The 19,147-nt window shown below is 38.7% G+C and overlaps 4 protein-coding genes across 8 annotated transcripts; 1 reads left to right on the forward strand and 3 right to left on the reverse strand.

The window, feature by feature from the left end:
* Positions 1-198: 198 nt before the first annotated feature.
* Positions 199-3,887, reverse strand: LOC132196930 (uncharacterized). Of its 2 annotated transcripts, none has more exons than XM_059619882.1 (11): positions 3,686-3,887; positions 3,383-3,573; positions 2,948-3,319; positions 2,560-2,892; positions 2,324-2,510; positions 2,109-2,263; positions 1,944-2,052; positions 1,675-1,890; positions 1,457-1,621; positions 1,192-1,403; positions 199-1,129 (listed from the first exon to the last, which is right to left on the reverse strand). In XM_059619882.1, the coding sequence occupies exons 2-11, from the start codon at positions 3,558-3,560 to the stop codon at positions 921-923; spliced, it is 2,136 nt and encodes a 711-aa protein (XP_059475865.1). In that variant the 5' UTR covers positions 3,561-3,573; positions 3,686-3,887; the 3' UTR covers positions 199-920. The 2 variants fall into 2 exon arrangements, with proteins under 2 accessions (XP_059475865.1, XP_059475866.1); XM_059619883.1 differs by having other exon boundaries at positions 3,681-3,887.
* LOC132196931 (uncharacterized) lies at positions 3,827-5,295 on the forward strand. 2 transcript variants are annotated; one of them, XM_059619884.1, is made up of 4 exons: positions 3,827-3,916; positions 4,135-4,162; positions 4,218-4,781; positions 4,844-5,295. In XM_059619884.1, exons 3-4 carry the CDS (start codon positions 4,317-4,319, stop codon positions 5,099-5,101), a joined length of 723 nt encoding a protein of 240 aa, XP_059475867.1. In that variant the 5' UTR covers positions 3,827-3,916; positions 4,135-4,162; positions 4,218-4,316; the 3' UTR covers positions 5,102-5,295. The 2 variants fall into 2 exon arrangements, with proteins under 2 accessions (XP_059475867.1, XP_059475868.1); XM_059619885.1 differs by lacking the exons at positions 3,827-3,916; positions 4,135-4,162 and having other exon boundaries at positions 4,169-4,781.
* LOC132196929 (uncharacterized) lies at positions 5,234-8,748 on the reverse strand. Of its 3 annotated transcripts, none has more exons than XM_059619881.1 (12): positions 8,565-8,748; positions 7,844-8,425; positions 7,641-7,682; positions 7,365-7,585; positions 7,110-7,306; positions 6,823-7,055; positions 6,601-6,764; positions 6,414-6,550; positions 6,199-6,360; positions 5,987-6,085; positions 5,776-5,936; positions 5,234-5,717 (listed from the first exon to the last, which is right to left on the reverse strand). In XM_059619881.1, exons 1-12 carry the CDS (start codon positions 8,565-8,567, stop codon positions 5,346-5,348), a joined length of 2,373 nt encoding a protein of 790 aa, XP_059475864.1. In that variant the 5' UTR covers positions 8,568-8,748; the 3' UTR covers positions 5,234-5,345. The 3 variants fall into 3 exon arrangements, with proteins under 3 accessions (XP_059475864.1, XP_059475863.1, XP_059475861.1); XM_059619880.1 differs by having other exon boundaries at positions 5,990-6,085; positions 7,110-7,309; XM_059619878.1 differs by having other exon boundaries at positions 7,110-7,309.
* A 469-nt stretch (positions 8,749-9,217) lies between these two features.
* LOC132197008 (insulinoma-associated protein 1b-like) lies at positions 9,218-12,797 on the reverse strand. Its single transcript, XM_059620017.1, has 2 exons — positions 12,479-12,797; positions 9,218-12,311 (listed from the first exon to the last, which is right to left on the reverse strand). The coding sequence occupies exons 1-2, from the start codon at positions 12,755-12,757 to the stop codon at positions 11,493-11,495; spliced, it is 1,098 nt and encodes a 365-aa protein (XP_059476000.1). The 5' UTR covers positions 12,758-12,797; the 3' UTR covers positions 9,218-11,492.
* Between the last annotated feature and the right edge of the window lie 6,350 nt (positions 12,798-19,147).

Here is a 19,147-nt window from a genome sequence, read left to right on the forward strand (position 1 = left end):
GACAGCCGCGGTGGCGGCGCTAGTGTCCGGATCTGCTGGTGAACTTGGCGAACGGCTACAGGGTAGGCTATGTGCTCAACACGCAGCCAAAGCGGGTTGCGGTCAATTTTTTTAATGTAAGTTTTAATTTTAAAAAAAAGTAGAATACGTGCTAAATAATTTTTTTTTTAAATTTTAATTCATTTATTTGGTGAAATTAATAATAATAAAACCGTTCTTGTTCCATGCGCTGTGCTGTATTTGCATAATATAGGAGGGCAAAGGCAAACCGTAAAAATAGGAACCCTTATATTCACAAATAAAATCAATCAATATCAGGAGTAAAATTACAACCATGGATCTAAATTAAAAAAATTATTAAACCTTAGAAAATAAATAATTAGTAACAGAAAGGTACATGTATTGCATTGTAATAAGGTATAGTAACATAAATATTAAATATAAAAAGAACATCGCTTATCAATACTTATAAAAATCACAATTTCACAACTCAATTTAAAAAACCAAATGTATTAGTAGAAGCTGTATTTCATGAAAATGACATAGAGTTAATTAAATAATGAATATAACGATGTGATAATTACACAAAATTTTGGAAAGGATCAAGCAAAACTTAACAATATAATACTAGCACTTCACCCTATAGTTCTTCCCGATAATATAAAAAAGCCTTCTAGCATATTAATTTATGGACCCGATTGTGTATTTGCATCATATTATTTAATTTTGTTAGTTAATACAATATTTACAAGGCATTGCAAGAGACATTCTTTACAAACAAAATTATTAAGGTCGTCTGACTGTAAGGCATTGAGAGATCCTAAACAATATCATCCATTGTGCATTTGAGTAATGACTGGATTATAACTGAGGTGACTAGATTTGCAATATTTAACCAATGATGCAAACTCGTGCTCGGACTACTTTAGTTTAGACAGCTCTGTTTCAAGGTGGATCACTTTGATCTTCGAAATGAGCTCCCACGAGGTCATCGCAGGAGATATTGGAGCGCTAATTCTATTTGGATGGTTTGTGCTGCTCATCGTGGCAGGCTCCGTTATAGGGATGTACGTGGAGGTGAAGGAAACTAATTCTTGTGTTCCATCCTCATCCAAATCAGCAACCAACACTTTAAGTAGAAAATTTAAATTACCATATTTTTTTTTTAATTTAAAATGAAAATGATCATACGAGATTTTTGTTGGGCTGCTAATTCTGGCTGGCAAACGGGTTCAAAGGAACTTCGGTATCGCTGCTTGTTTGTGGCACAAAGGACAGCAATGTTGCTTTGACTGGCATTCACAACATGCAGGTCAGAGCTACTGAATGTGATCAATACTACTCTTTCCTTCAACTCGAGAACCTCAACGTCATTTTTCAAACTAGGACTGCCTTCTTCAACACTATTGACATCATAATTAATATAAATAAAATTGACAAAGTATCTCTTGCTCACCCTCCGTGGTCAATAATGTAATTGTTATCACTCCTTTTGAGTAGTTTATGGTAAGGTTCTTCATCTTTTGGTTTTCTTGAAGCCTTGCTCGACTTTGGAGCCGAGGGAGGCCACACCCAAAGTTTGAAAACAAATCCATTTTTGTGAGCAGAGTTTCCGGAATTGCTGCAAATTCACAATTTTATTTCTGGCAAGACTTCATTTCTAAATATTTTTACCTTAGTGAAGAAGCTCCAGAGAAGTGCAATGATACGGGCGACATTGCTCGTTCTCCCTTTCCTGTATACCCCCAAACTGTGTTGTTTTGAGCGTCGGTCAGGGTCAAAACTGATTTGCACTTGGGACAAGTGCCAATATTTTCAATTGATAGAAAATGCCCTTCTGCCTCTAAAATATACGAGTGACCATTGTTTGTATTCTGGTCACTTGGATCCCTGTAAAAATGTTACATTGAATGCTGAGAAAAATAAAAATTAGGCCGACAAACCTGTAGGGCTGCTGGCGTTTTTGCAAAGGTGGTGCTGATGCTAAATCCTGCTTGGATTTATTAATGGCACGTAGATAAATTTCTCCGATGTCCATTTTTCTTACAGAAACTAATTACATTTTATTTATAATCTTAACAAATAATGACATCTTGATTTTTGATTACCTCCTCCAACAGTATACATGCAGTCAAAAAGAACACTTTCCATGCTTCCCTCTTCACTCAGCTCCAATTTGCTAATGGAAACGCATCCACTCACGTTTACTAGTTTCCCTATCAGGGTGCCTGTTTTGCCAGAAATCAGTACAAAACAATCAGCACTGCAATATTTAGAGAGTTTAAAATTAATATTTGAAGATTACACCAATTTAAAAAGCTACCTCCGCCCAGTAACAAGACTTCCAAGGGCCAAAAGATCAGAGACATCATCGTCGTCCAAGTCTTGGACTACCAAAGGAGGAAAAACAATTTTTGCAGGTTTCAGCTGTTGAGGTTTCATTAACCTATCAGAAGAATTTCTACTTGAACTGTTTTCTCGTTGCGCATCCAACGTCCATAAAAATTTTCCTACAAGAATTTGAATTTATTAATTTGCAATTTATAATTTCAAAACTACCATTGATAGGATCAATTGCAGCCAAAATCCAGTCTGAATTTGCCAACAGGCAATCTCTCTTTCCGTTGTTATTCATATCGAGCAACTCGCAATTTGCTGCAGTTGGCGCTGCCCCAGGAATAATGATGGTCCACAACAGAGTCCCTGTTGTGGGTAGCAGTGCCAATGCACCACCTCCAGCCTGTCCACCACTCCTTCTATCGGGACGATAAGGCCCATAACCAAGCTGGTGCCACCTGGGTTCTCCAGAGGTGAGACTCCTTACAGCAGGTTGAGGCCCTCGAACCGTGAAGATAAGCCGACCCTGAGTAAACGTTGGTGGCCCAGTTAGTTCTGCAAATTATAATGTAAGCAAATCACCATGATAATATTCCAGATTTTGTTTTACCAATTCCTTGTAAAACCGACTCCCAAGAGCCTGGTGTTGTGAGTTGAGAGTGGTCTCCTTTAAATTCACTACTTGCACTACAATTAGATTCCAGATCACAAGGCAAGATCCACAAGAACCCGACGATGGTGAATATGCACAGAAATATCGAGCTGAGGAAGCAGATTTTTCGAGCATAAGACATGCTCTCCCAACCGTTTTGATTAATTGCTTTAGAATTAGGGAATGGGTTTTCAAATTTTGCATTTTCATTGGGTGAACTTGCTATCAGAACCACCCTTCCTTTGTCTGAAAAGCCATTGAGGGATGTTTCACTGTTGCTCAAGGGTCTGTATTCGGCCATCAAAGAACTTTCTGCATTAGAAAGCTTACCTAGAAAAAATTAATAAATATAAAAAAATCACACATTAAAACATAAAAACGTAAACTACTTACCATTTGGGGTAGCCTGCGAGCGAACATACAATGGGGATGTTTTCTTGTGCTGCTGCAATTCATGATTTCTTGATGTTAACTGCGGAGCTTTGCTGAAAACCTCCTCTTCGGACTCGGAGTCGCTGTAGGGCAGAGGCGAATACACCCCTTGAGCATTTGGGGTGTTAGCAGCAGACATTTAAAGGTATGAACTGGAAAGGAAGGAAATATAAAACATAAAGAGCCGAAACAGACAGCAAATCAAAGAGCATTGGCCGCGAGTCGTATGTGAATGTATAGGCAAATTTTACGAGCGCACCTCACCTTTATCAGCATTCTAGAGGTAAATGCTTGTTTTGGAAACCTTTTTTAAGTCACGTAGTTGATAAGGAGGAACGCGGGCAGTCCGATCTTTTACATATGTGTGGTAAAATCGCAAGCAACTGAAGCAAAGCAACATGCAGAGCAGGGCAATTTTTCCATCTCTGTTGAGGTCCAGCTGAAGTCTGAGCAAGGGGGTGTGGTTTCTTTCTGCTGTTAGTGGATGAAACGGAGGTACCACCATCTTTACCCTTTGACCTTATGACATAATCCACTAGCCTTATGAATCACTCTGCATATTCTGCATTTTGAGAAATTAAAAATGTTATAATTTTATTTACTTGAAGAAAACATAATTTTCTTAAAGTAAAATAAATTCAATCAAAGTTATTAAAGGTCAATATTATATTGTGCTTTTGTTGGTATAAATGATTGTTTGCAACCAAAAAAAGTGTCATGGCTTCAGCAGTTGAAAACCAGGTAAAATTCACAATTCACAAAATAAATATTCAAGACTGAAAAATTGTTGAATCAGAGGCTGCCGCAGTATTCGTCTCCTTCCCCGTGAGCCGAACGTCCAAAAGTTAGAAATACGAATGACATCGGTTGGGTTGGTGCCCAGAGAGTGACAAAAATGAGTGGCTTGCAGAGTCCGAATTTTGGCAGAGGAGCCCAGAATAATCGACAGAACAACCCTGCAGGATCTGGCTTCAAATTCAACACGAACTTTGCGAAATACTCTCCGATCACGAGTGCCCAGTCAAACAGCGAGTCTGGTCCGTGGAGCAGCACAGAGAACTCATACTGCGGCGACGCGCCACAGCCCGACAGTCCAATGTCACCGCTGTTTAAAAGTTCACCCCGCAGTAATGTGGACTTCATTCCATTAAGTGCGAGTAGTCCTGGTCCCAATCCAAATGCTAGGTTTAGGGGCAGGGGTCGTGGAAAGTGGACGATGCACTCGCAGCAGCGCTTTTATCAACAGTCCAACATGAGTTTCAACAACAACAGTGGAGGCGCCAACTTTGGTGAATACAGTGGGTTTGGGCCTGGAATGTCTCCCTACAACAACAGAAACTCCTTTTCGCCTAGGAGAAGGGTAACATTAATTGTTACAAATTATCCAGAATTGATTTAAATTAAAATTCCTTTATGTCACAGTTTCAACGGAGAGGTGGTCCAAGCAATGTGAGTCATAACTCTCCTATGGGCGATGTCTCACTTTTCTACAAACACTCGATGGTTGAGGATCCGTGGGCACCCCTGGAGCACAGACTGGCGCTGACCGCAAGCAGAGCTGCCGCAAACCCCACCCACACAGCTCTGCAACTCAGTGATTCAGACGATCTTGAGAAGGGACGTGGTGCATCTGCCAGTGATGAGTCTGAAGCAGAACCTGCTTCCTCGGACACAGCTTGAGATGGTGCCATTTTATTTTAATTTGTGAGCCACTTAAAAAACTGCCAAGCAACTGCAGCACCAATCAAGAGTTTTAACCCAGTTGTGGGTTGCATACGGTCTATCTGATTTTTGAAAGCAACTTTTGCGAGATGACGTACAATATGATTGAAATTTATTGTTATATGAACAGAATAAAAAAAATTATAACTTCACGCAGAAAAACTTTTTTAAGCAAAAAGAAAAACGCTAGATTTTAGACATTTTAGTCCTCTTCCTCAGAAAAATCCGAGTTATCACCCAACTTCAGCTTGTTGTCAATCCGGCACTTACGTCTCTGCTCTTTTTCAAGATATTCCTTCATGCAACGAATGTCTGTACTTCTAAACTTTGCCACTTTAGGGAGCACTTTTTTCTGCTCATTTGCCTTTGGTTTGGTATAATGCTGCATTTCTTCATGATAGACAAACTTTTTAAAGGTTTTCACTTTCCTCTTGTCTCTTGGCTTCACTGATTCTTCCTCCTCAGATTCAGATCTTGGCTTCTCGTCTTCTACTTGTTTACTCGCAAATTCTGCCATGGGAGAGAGCATTCTATTGAGTTTATTTTTGCGCATTGGAGTCTTTTTTGTTGTATTCTGAAAAAAAATTATCATGTGGTATTTAAATCCCATTGGTAAGGGTGTATATTCTCACTGGAAATTCATCCTCTGTTTGCGACTCGAATTCTGATGCATGATGGAAAAAGTCAACATCCAGAGTGGTAACTTCTGCCCTCAACTTATTCTTAATTTCCGCCCTTTTCTTGGCAGCTTTCAAGGTATTTCCTTTGAGCGCCAAAATGTTCACATCTCCTTCTAAAATTTAATCGGCAATGATATAATTAATAATTTAAATGAGCTTTTACCACCGTGTAATACTGGTTGCTGCAAGTTGGTCCTAGATAAGATTCTTTGTTTCTTGCCAGACTGAACATCTTCAACAGACGAGATGTCTTGTTGAATATCTATAAAAGTAGATAAAAAACATTACATCCAGGCAAATTGCTCTTTTAGTTGCCACATTTATAACTTTTATGAATTGTGAACTGACTGGATAAGCTTGATCAAAAAAATTCACCTCGGAACTTAACAGGCAAATTCACTGCTCTCCCAAATCTACTCTTTGACATGGCACCTGCAAGTTCAATACTTTCGTCCATTTCATCCCACTGTAGCAGGTAGTGCATGTATTCGTCAGGGAAACCACTTTCAAATTTCCTCCGCATGTGCTCTGGCATGCCTAAATTAATGAAAGCCGTGAAAATATTTAACTATTTTACAGTAATTATTTACTTCTATCAGCATATAGCTTGCCAATCAAATGATACTCGAAGAGTTTGTCGATGCTCCTAAGAATGCAGGAAGTTGAGTTCTCTGGAGAAATATTTTCAAAAGGAATTTCTACACTTTTTTTCACTCTGCCCTTTCCACTAAAATTTAAATTTATTAGCTGTGCATTGCAGAATCCAAATTAACTTACTCAATAATATATCCTCTTAAAACAAAGGAAACTTTTCCACAGTTGACAACCTTGGCTGGTCTCCATTTTATTAACCTGACAATTTCGGCATCGTCTATGCTCTCTTCAGGGGCACACTTCTTTGATGCACGCTCAGTGTCTGATTCAGAGTCAGAGAATTTCATCTATAAAAGAAAATTTATGGCAAATTTTTTAAATAATAATAAAATCTTCTAAAATTACATTTAAAGAAACATTATCCAGGTCTACTTGAGCGTTAGGAACTGCAGATTTTGACTGAACAGTTCTCAGTTTATTCTTCACTCGTTCATTCCATGACACATAGTTGACCGAGGACAACTCTTCATGTACTGATTTCAAGCTTTTGACTTGCATTGGTTCATTTCCAAGTCTTCGATCAGAACTGAATTCATTTTCAGGCGAGGTGGGTGCATCAGTCAGAGTGCAATTAAGATCTAGAGTCGGCATATTATAAGAGCATACTGATTAAAATTACAAAATACATTTACCACTTTTAATCTTATGAGTGATTTCCCTCCAATTCTCAGGGAAGCCATCAACAAAGTGATGCTCATATCCAGGAGGTAACTGCTTCTTCCACTTCTTCTCATCCATTGGGCCAACCAAAATGTAACTACTTCTTGCAGTCTTGACTTCCCTGAAGTTTGTCACAGACACAATGTCAGTGGTTTTTATAGTTTTATTCCTGCTGAAAATGATTTAAAATTTCAGTCGACAGAACAACAAAAGATCCGACAGCTTACTCGTTGTCAAGACCCTGTATAACAGCACAGCCATTTGGAGAGAAGCCCAGAAACCAGTTGCTAATCTTATGGCTACTATTCTTTTGGTCTTGAATTCTGATTTTCTGCTCATAAAACTTTTCTGAAGGAGCACTGGGAGGAGGCATGAGTTTTTTGTCAAAGGAATCCCATTTCTGCGCATCTGCTGGACTGCTTTTGTAATCAATTTTTACTTGAATTTGCTGTTTGAAGTTGCATAATTAGTTTTTACAAGTTTCTACTTATTTTTCAACTTACTGATGGCTCTTTCGAACGTTTCTTCTGGACCTCCGAGAACCACTAAAAATATCATTTACAGCCATTAATAGATTTCAGAAAAAATTTCAAGTTTCACAAAAAAAAATGTAACAAAGTAATTGGAAATAAATGTACTTTTTGGGGCAGCTAGGCTAAAGAGAATTCTTAATTATTTAATATCCGTACTAATATTTTGGACGAACCTCTGGCAAGGAAGCCATCGTCTCATTTAACTTAATGTTACCAAGAGAAATGAAACTGGCATTCAGGGATTGGTTGATTCTGTTCCTGTGTCTGCCCAGACAACTGCTAACATCTTCTTGTAAGGTGCTGGACATTGACGAGGAATGCAGTTGAACGCTTTCTTGTTTCAGATCAACTTTTGTTTTGGTGTGTTTTATTGCTGTTTTGGTGTCTTGCAAATCCAGTTTCGCCTTCTTTGCTGGCACCAGGCGATTGCTGCTGCTTGGTTTCTCATCTTGCTCAGAATCAGACAACTCAGGAGACTCTTCTATAATTCTCCTAATAACCACTCTGGGCTGAGAATTGATTGTAGTCAGTTTAATATTCTCCTGCAATGCAGCCTTCACATCAGTTTTTGATGTTCTGCTGGGTTTGAGAGCGCCGTTTGGCGAGCTGCATGACAGATCCGAGGCAGACGTTAAAGACATTCGAGGTAAAAATCTTCTCGGACGCACAACTCCTCCACTGATGATCTGCTTGGCAAAACTGTTGATGTCTCGGATTTTTCCTCTGGTCTTGCTCTTCATATTTGAAAATGAAGCCTGATAAAGTAAAATATGCATTTTGTTAAAAAAAATATATGTAAACTTTAATTAGAGGTTTTGTGATGACAAAATAAATCTCTATGTAAAAGTAAATTTGTAACTTTTACTTTCATGTGTTATAATTCTAAATTCTTACCATTTTCAGCTCTGGTCACATAGAAATTCGTGTCGTATTGAAAGAATCAATTGATCTGCGCTTCTTATAATAATACCGTTGTAATTATAACTTTGTAACATAAAAAAGACTCTAATTTTAACTAAATAACTTCCGTTTTGTGTGTTTACTTTCTCCAAACACCAAAAAAGGCGGTCAAATAATAGTTCCATCATCGGTCTGTGCTGCCACCTAAGGTGGTACTCCGAAATCACAGGTCCAACAAGAACGGGTCCTAGGAACGGGTCGGCCTCCTTGGGGTCGGCTGTGTTTGCGCGTATCCATCTCTCTTATATTAAAAAGTAATTACTTCTTGGCAATTTAAGGATAGCACTTCTTATTGTTAGCTCTTGAAGTTAGCAGGTGATATAGCAAGTTTATTTAAGTTTTTTTAATTTTGTAATTTCTTTTTCTCTATTCAGTGGATATCATTTTCATGGTGTATGGAAAATAAATAATTTGTATTATTTTTTTATTTAAAAAAAAGGTAAAATAAATTATGTATTGTAATAATTTTTATGAAAACGTTTGTCTTAATTTAATGCGAAAAAAACAATAAGGTGTACATTGAGATTTGCTTTATTTTCCTCTAAAAACACAAAATAATCATCAATTTATTATTCAAAAGAGACAGCACACAAATAATTCAAAGTTAAAATTAAATTTATCTTGGACAGAAACAAAGTGAAAACGCATCAACACGATGTTATAAAAAAATGCAGTAAAACAATATTCAACACAACCTTATGAAATATAAAATTCATCAAAAAATCATACACAGTATAATTACAAGTGAAAAACTGAGAGATATAATTAAATGTTATCCAAAAGCAATTCAATTGCAATAATCGTGAAAGTATTCCAAAATAATTAACGTACTCGAGGTTGTAGAGTTCCTACAGCACATTAATGGTGAGATAAATATTATTTACACAAACATGATACAATTAGCATAATTATTTTGAACAATAACTCATTATCAATCAGAGGAGAAGTCTTGGTATTTTTTTGCCTTGGTTTTTTTATACAGCCTTTCAAATTTACACAATAATTACAAACAACAAGAGCTCCTTTTGCAGGAGTGTTGATTATTTACAATAAGTTTGACGATTTTGCATTAAATTACTTTAACGGTAATTCTTGTCCGGGCCTTTACAATCAATTAAACAGCAAAAGTTTACATCTAGAAGCTTAAACATTTAGGGACATCAGACTGAGATCAATGATCAGCACTTGATTTGTAAGTAACGAAAATGATTCCGATACTTTGGCTGAACTCTACTGACTGAAGTTTCTTGACTAGAGAACTCATCGCTTGAAAACTGGCGGAAATAAAGGTCAAAATGTCCACTCAAAATTATATATCTTATCAAATAAATTTCCTACAACTATTTTGAAAGACGACTGGCACATCCCACAATTGGACATGACTCGCAACGAATTAAGTAGCAATTGCAGGAGTAATTACACGTTAAATGCATTAATTTACACTTGACAGCAATACAAAGTTCTGTATTTACGAAGAGTGTGTAGTATTCATGGTAACTAACATTACCACCACATGATAATTAAAATTAATGTCATGGCAGCTTAGATCCACGGTTTTCCGTTTTCGCTTTTTCAGCGGAAACTCGTAAAACCACTGAACTCAAATAGAAAAGAACTCAAAGTTTTAAAGCTAACGTACCGCACTTAATTGTAAGACTAGACTTAATTCATTAAATCAAAGCTGACTAGACACGATTTAATATAAATAAAGTACTATTATATATATAGGCTTCTTTGTAACTCTTTGGTCGCCTCTTTCTGGCACGGATCGTTTTTGACTAAATAATCCTCTACTATAAAATAACAACAGCGAAAGCGCCCGCGAGTGCGGGAAATGTATGCAACCAGTTGCGCACTGCTATGCCGCAGGTGGTGGAGCGGTTTTTTGCAGGCGCTTTCCGCGAGATAAAATTTTAAATTTAGGACTAGATTTCAAGATTTTCAAATGTAAATGACAAGAAATTTTGGCACATCAGCTGGAAATATTCAAACGAATTTTAAGAACATGACGACTAGCAGAAAATTTTGAGCACTATAAAAATTATCTTATTCAAGGGACTAGATTTTTCTTCGATAAAATGACAAGAGAATGACTATTATAAAAAAGGAAATAAAATTCGACTAGAAAATAATGACAAGGAGTGACTATTTATTCCATAATTTTCAAAATTTTGAGATCGTATGCTGATATGAAGCTAACATTACGACGTAGTATAGGACTAGAGGAATTTCAATGACTGCATTTTGAGATCGGGATATGATAATTGATAATTTCCAATATGATGAGAAAAGCAAATGAGATCAGAGTTGTGTAATTTGAACTAGGGTGAAATTAAAATTATGTTAAATGACTTTTAAATGGGACTAGATTTTAAATATTTTTTTCGGATTAGAAAAAGACTAAAACTTTACTCTGTAACTAAAGACTTTTCATGAGATCAAAGGTCCTAATTAAAAGTAGACTAGATTTAATAAATTCGAATAAATATTTGAGAATTTAGAGATCTGAAGAAAGCTTTTTCAAATGACTTCAACAAAAGACTAGAAAATTAATTTTTTAAACATCGACTAGAAAACATTTACAAACGAATATTAAACATAATTATCTAAAAATACGACTAAAGCATTTGACTAGCATCAGGTAAAAGAGACTCGTGTCTTACTTAAAACTACGGGGACTAGCATCGGTTGCGAAACAATTCAGTGACTAGCATCATAGGCCCTTAATTAAAAATTAAATCAAGACTAGACATTGGGACTAGGCAAAGTTTGCGCATGTTCATTTAAAAAAACCAAGACTTCACCTCAGAATAAATGCTGCTGCTGGTGGTGCCAAAACGCCGTCCAGTAGTTGTGCCTGTGTCAGTCAGCCAGCACCATCGTCTCCTGCTTCATCAGCGGCTGGAAGGCGGACAAATGCGGCACCGGAGCGCAAAGGGTCGTCTGTCCGGGGGCGACGGCGGCAGGACCGTGGGTGGCCTGGTGCTTCCGCAGGTACGCCTGCCGCCGGAAGCGCTTGTGGCACACATCACAGGGGAACTGCTGCTCCGCCGAGTCTTCCGTTTCGGACGAACTGTCCGACCCTGCGGACGCCACCTTCTTGCTGGCCAAATCGACCGGCTCTCCTGCGGCTGGCGGTTGACGCGGTTTGTGCCATCGACGGTGCGACGCCAGGTTGGCGGGACAGTTGAAGACCTTGTCGCACTCGGGACACCGGTACTCGACATGAACGATCCGCGAGCACCGGTGCTGCGCCAACATGAAGGCGTCATCGTACATCTCGCAGCACAGCTTGCAGATATAGTCACCGATGCGGTTCTCGATCTTGGCTAGATCGGCCTTGGCCTCTTCCGTGACCTCGACGACGTTGAAGGCCGGGTCAATGTCACCCTTGCGAACGACCAGTGGCGGGTCGTCGGCGTTCAGCTCCTTGATGATGGTGCCGGACACTGGCGAGCTCTTGTCCTCGTCGAAGTGCAGCCGCCTGGTGGCCGCCTTGTGCTTCTTGCTCGGACTGGTGGCCACGGTTGCCTTGCCGGGGGTGTCCAGCTTCCGTTTGGCTCCAGAGTTGGGGTTGGAAGTGGTTTGGGCGGCGCTGACGGGCGATGGAGTGGCCGGAGGAGTGATCGGGGTGCTGGCCTTGATGGTCAGGTCAAGCAGCAAACCGGCCGGCTGGCAAACCTTCAAAGAAACCATCATTTTTCAATCACAATACAGATTTCAGTCAGTTATATTTTGTTTTCTTTATAATTCCCGATTAAAAATATAAAATAAAAGACAAGGCAAGAAATTTTTGCAATAGAATTACTAAAATTAAAGTAACAATAACAATTAATTAAAGTTTTTACCGGTTGGGCTGGCCTCAGGGGTTGGTACAGATGGTAATACTCAGGGTAGAGCTCGCTCGGAGGGTAGAAGTGGTGTTGCAGGCGTTCGACCACCATGGGGTGGAGATGGGGCGCGAACAGACCCGGCGGCGGGTATGGGTGGATGACCGCCGTAGGATGCAATACCTGGTGGCTGATGGACTTCTTGCTCAGGTCGGTGGGCGCATCGTCCGAGTGGTCGCTGTGGTAGCCGGGGTCCGGCTGCTCCGGCTGCCGCTTGACTAGGAAGCCTCTCGGCATGCTGCTTGCGCTCGGACGCAGCCACCTCGAGCTCTGCGAGGGCAATGATTCAGAGGAGCGACCCGGGCCCTCGACTCCGCCAGTCCCCCACCCCGCCGAGCGCCAACCCTTGCCCGGAGCTCCTCCCCGCGCCGCCCCTCATTGGTTCGCGCACGCACAGCAGAGAGATGAACGCGCCGCGTGTCTCTCTCTCTGTGCGACAATATTATACGTATTATACATCAACTCGGCCGACTGCTATTTTGCCATAAAGCACGCGCATATATAGGGTAATTTTGCTGCGTGTACATATTCCAAGAGCTGGCTGCCCACGCTAAAACACGGCTCTAATATAAATAACGGTTATCTACGCAATGAACGGAGAGCGAATCAGCCGTTACGGGAAAACTCGAGCTTTGTTTGGTTTTTGTGCTGCTGGGATATTATTTGATGAGGAGCGAACGACCGTTGGTTTCAATTTTTGCATTTGCAGCTGCTTTCTGTTTTTTATTTGTGGGAGTTGTCAGCAATTTTTGTATATCTTTGACCGAGAAAAATTGGGAACACAATTGGCATTCCGGTTTTTATGGGAAATTTAAAACAAAATAGGTTATTAAGACACATTTCCATATATTTAGTGAAAATCAGGCAAATAAATCAACTTTCTTAATGCTCTAGATTTCAAATAAAAATATTTTGCATACAAAAAAAATCAGAAGGTAAAAGTAAAATCGTTATTTTTTATTGAATTTTTTTTCAATAATTCTGAACAAAGTGGGATTCTGCAAACATATTTAACTCACATGTGATAAATCTGATAAATAAATTTTCGCTCTGCACTAAGTAAGATCATTTAAATATTAGTACTTAAATACAATATTATAATTTGTGTCATGTTATTTAGAAGCATCAATAATTTTTAACAAACGCGCTTTGTCAAATTAAAATAAACGCCTCCCACTTTGGTGCTAATGTTTTCCCACATCAAAACTGATCATATTCATGACACAAATCCGGCCGGAATAAATTCTACTAAAGAACTTCAAATAACGCGCGATTTAATAGCCGTCGCGCAGAAGGGAGCAGAACGAGAAAGTGAATTCCCACCCCCGAGTGCAGGAAGCGACGCAAAGCAGACGGATTTGCAACCCTTGCTGCATTTAAACAAATACTGGTACAGAATAAGAGATGCGCTCGGGGGATGACATTTGATGATTCGCGCTCGGGGGATGTTTGCCAGAGCAGATGTTGCGCCCCATTAAGCGACGCTCATTCCGCCGATCGCAATGCTCCGAAATGCGAAAAGCGATTCAGTGAGTTGTGCGTGCACCAATGGAGAAACTCTCTCATTATTCTGCGGTCGTCACTCTGCCAATAAATGCACGCGTGCCGTAAAAAGCAGAGATCGATTGTTTAGCTCCTCTCTTCGGCAGCTGCCGCCCGACGACGCGAATCAAACCACCCCCCGCGTGCATTTAAATGTGGACAATTGCGATAGAGACGCGTGCTGCAATGCATCGCGCTTTGTTGTGCGGCGCGTGCGGCTCGATGGGAGGAAATATGCATAAATTTTGTGTCACGAGAGCAAGCATAGCAATCGCTCAAGGGAGGAAAAGGGCGAGAGAGTGCCAAGCGCGGAAAATGCGTGTCGAGGCGTTTATTGAGTTTTTTATTGCACTCGTCTGCGCTGCGACTATTACTTTGCGCGAAAATGTGAGATGCGCGTGGTTAATAATCAATTTTTATGAGAAAACAAGGGAGGGAATCTACTGGGCCGTTTGAGAAAAAAAAATTAAATAGTTGATTTTGTAAATAATAAATTCAATGCAAAATTTTTTTGTTAAAATCATTGCTTAATTTATAGGTAAACTGGCTCTTCATAGGAAAAAATATACAATATATTACGAACTAATTATGGCAAGGTGCGCAACACCGAGCGTGAAAATGAGGAAATTTTCTGATCCGCGTCCGCGCAGCTGTTTGACGCCATAATCGTGAAATAATTAACAACAAATTTTTGATCAGCGTGGCTTATGTGCTTGGAGGAAGGACACGCATGAGTTGCGTCTCTTTGCACAGCGGACACATAAACGCGGAAGTGGTGTTCAGGTGACCCTTGCTCAACAAATACCTTTGAGCGGACGTACCCTTATCATCGCGAGAGACAAACTATCTCGTGCTTTTGCTCCGATCCGGATTTCCTCTGTTGTGGAATTAAATTTTCGTCCAGATGAATTTTGTGCTGCATGTGTGATCGAAATGAATTACTTGTGGGGTGGGTATGGTGTGGGTGCACATAAGGTTTCCTCGCACCGGCCGGACGCGGCCGGACACAGATTAAAATTTGAGGAAATGGAAAGTGCCAACCAAGAGGATTAAGGGTGTGCGCGAGGAATGAGGGTACCAAAAAATTTAATGCTTTTTCGCACTTGTTTGGATTCTTTCAACATTGAGAATGGTTTTTTTATTAAAAATATCAGCAGTTGTAATTAATTAGCATAATGCTTTTTTTAGAACGATCCTACGCTTTTGATGTGCACTTTAATTTTCTCAGTTTAACTTAATTTAAAGCAAAGTTTAACTAAAAATTAATTAATTTAATATTTCCTCTACGAAAACATAATTAAATTTTGATCACTAATTTTGGCTGAATGCAGGTATATTTTTGAGCTGGCTAAAAATATTTTTAATCTTCTTTCATGAAATACATTTATGCACTCTGTTTAATTAGCCACCAGCTGATAATGAAGCCATATATACGTTCCAATTTAAATATCTGCACCGAATGCACACACAAAAAGTGCGACACACGATGCATCCGCACCCAACCATCAATCTTCCCTCTCGACTGGCTTGAATGAGAGCATGAAAAATATATAAAATATGATTTCCCCTCTCAATAAGCGACGAGCCGCTCCACAAGCAAGCAAGAGTATTATTTTTATTACAGACATGCAGTGCTTTCAAATTATAATCTCATCAAATGCAGTGAGAGCTACTCCTTTTGGAGCTCCACCATCACACACACGCATTTTATTATACACCATCTGTCCGCGCGCACAAAGTGCATGACAAGAGAGAATAAAATCGCCCTATTAGCTGCTTCTGGACCCCACGCCACAGCAGTGCGAGACCATTTATTTTACGCTCTCTCGACCTTTTTAGCATTGCCGCAGGAAATTCGAATTGGCCGAAATTATCACGCGAATGAGTCGTGAGAGAGAAAGAGAAACATAAGCAAAAGCAAGGGTCATGTGTTGCTGGATGGAGATCGGCAGGCGGCCGGAAATACCTTTGGACAGGACCCTCAGGATATTTATGGCTGTTCGGACCTGTCTGTGAAGAGGATACAAATATTTTAGTGTGGAGATATTTTTTTACATCAGTTATAATATGCCATGAGAAATAATGGCAAGCAACAAACTCGTATTTAATAATTTTTTTCCTTGACAAATTAATCTTATTTTTACAGTTTAACTCAGATTTTTTGAAACATGAAGTGCAAATATTATGCTTATACTTCTGAATTATTTCTTATTTATAAAATTATCAAATTCGCTAATTTGGAAAACTCATAGTTAAACTTTCAAATGAGACTGAAATAATTAAAATCCCCAAATTATGTCTCTATGTCTTTATGAGCAACACAGTTCTAAAAATCTAAAAATCTTTTAGAATTAAATTTGTATTTTCAGACGAGTCATTACTAATTTTATTTTGTAAGCACTTGGTTGCTGAACTCGGTCAGTTGGTACTGGGTGCATTAGTTAATAATAGAAGTAATTTATTTTCAATTATAAAAAAAATTGGTAACTCTAATTCATAGTTCGGACTAAATTTATAACAAAAATAATATTTTCCAATCATTGTTAATTATATCATTTGTCTTCTTTGAAACCGGTGCTAATTTTTAATCATCAATTATGATGCCAAGAGCAAGTAAATCATGGAAGTGCAGGTGCATGAACGAGGCATATTATTAGAATTCAGGTCTTATCGGGCGGCGGCGCATGAAAGGGCGATGCCGCCACCCGCATATCTTTTAATTACGAACGCGGCACGCGCGCACCTTTTTTCCGCCGAGGATGAACTTGACGATCGAGTCAGTGTCATCCGCATCAGCTGTCCCGCATTCCCAATAAAAGCACGCGTCGAAAAATTCAAATCAGCGACACGACACGTAATTGCCGAGTTCCTTCTTCCTTATCGCACCGTGCATTGTATACAGGAGGATATTGAATTTGGATCGCTCAGGTGCGTCGCATTTCTATGTTATCATGGGCACCTACCTTTGGCTGACAAATTTCGAAAGGTGGAAGGTGAAACCTTCAAAACAATTTATAATAGTGAAGTGAAAATGCATGGCTGCAACAGGTGAAAAAATAAATTGAAATTGTTTATTACATTTCTAACTAAAATATTATATTTGAAATTGTTACTTCAAACGGTTTTTTTTTTAACTTTTTACCAAGCATATTATATTATTTTACTTAAATATTACGCATTAACTTCGATTTTTAATGGTCTGTAACTTAATAACTTTAAGAACACAAATCGCAAATGTTTCTTCTTATTAAATTTTAAATAATTTAATTTAATTATATACATTATGTTTTTACTTGTACATGACAATGACGTTTTTAAATTTGATTGAAAATTATTGTTTTAAAATTTCAAGCGCTGAAACGAATCATTTTTATATTCATTTAATCAATGATAAAATTTAAAAAAGGCATTCAATTAATCACGATTTTAGAAGTTCGCATTCTTCTACAACGTTTTTGCAGCTGAGAATTCTGAGATTACTTCATAGTTTCATGCCACATTCTAGTGTCTTCCCCATTAATGAGCTGTCAGTTCGTCTCTCCGTCTCTCTTCTCGCCGCCCCCTTTTTTCTTTCTATGGCAAAATAACACGTAGAGCCGCGCTGATCTGTTGATATCGCAGGAGGAAGCGAGCGAGAAGCATTCCAGCCGTGTGTGGCATTTTGCCGAAGATGGGGCACGCTGATGAGTTTGCCGCCTGCATTGCTCCGGCTTCCCGACAAATTTATCGGAAATAAAGCCATACACGCCGCTCCAGCGACCAACAGCATTTTTTATGCTTGCACACCCTCAATGATATCCATCATCCGACCTGATACTTGGAATGTCGCCGCTTCCTTTTTCTTCCAATGGTCAAAAAAATTATATTTTAGATTAGTAAAATGATGCGAGCTTTGATGGAACAGTAAAATATCCTCTTATGGAAATGCTGAATTCAATATTTAATAAGAATTTGTGAAAAATTTGATTTAAAAAATTAACTTTTTAATCCATTTTAATCAATACTTTAAGGCCTCTTAAATTAAAATGAACATAATTGAGAAAATCATTGAAGAGATATTTCTGAGATTAAAATTAATGAATCTTTAAGCCACAGCCATCTAAATTAAGTTAAGCTTTTGCACCGACCCGTAGACAACATAAAATATAGAGACACATGAGCACACACCCACCCTTATTCGAACATTATAAGCGACCGTTAATTAGATCACAATTTTCTCTCACACTCCAATAACGATCCTGCACCAATTGTGAGCGCCGTCTAATGTGATTATTCTTTATATTGTCAGTTGTACTGTGCCGTTGCCGTTTTTGTACTGTGTGTATAATCACACGGAAATGACACTGCCTAAAATAAACAACGTAAAGTTCGCATCAAATAAAAATAAAAACTTTTCCTCCCACAAGTGCAGCTGCCAGTTTCGTGCGAGGGGCATGATTAGTTTTTTTTTGGTGCATTATCAGGATTTCACGCAGAAATCGACGGGGAAAAGGAAGTGGTTTCGTCGAGAGAGCTAAGCATACTCGTCGCGGTGCAATTTACACGCCGGGCGGCTGTGTGGATATTTCCGCCTGGCACCGGAGACGGGCAAAGGGTTGAAGTGGAGTGATATTGTTTAGTACAACTCTTAAAACCATAAAAGTAAAATATTTCTTAATTAATATTCTAACTTTCATTAAATTTTTTTGTCAATATTTATTTCATGATAAAAATAAACAACAATTTTTGTTGATTTTTTAGTGATTTTTTGTTGAGGTAGATAATATAATATAATTATGATCATAAAATAATTTGTTTAACAAAAAATTAAATAAGAATAATTGAAATAAACTTTTCCAATTTTGAAATAAAAAAGGGTTAATTTTTTCAAATTTATTTTACAGGGTAAAACTATATTTTGAATCGTGTTAAGTGTGTAAGAAATCTAATTAAGCTTTAAAAAGAACAGAATCAACATTATCTAGAATTCCACTAATTCATTCCAGTGAAACTGCATTCACAAACTCATCCTTATGACTTATGACAACCAAAGCCACTGGGCGAGATAATGCCATTTCCAAAAGCTGTTTAAACACTGCGCAAATA

This window comes from Neocloeon triangulifer, unplaced genomic scaffold (assembly GCF_031216515.1).
Source record: "Neocloeon triangulifer isolate White Clay Creek 2 clone unplaced genomic scaffold, ASM3121651v1 ptg000012l, whole genome shotgun sequence".
Lineage (NCBI taxonomy): Eukaryota > Metazoa > Arthropoda > Insecta > Ephemeroptera > Baetidae > Neocloeon > Neocloeon triangulifer.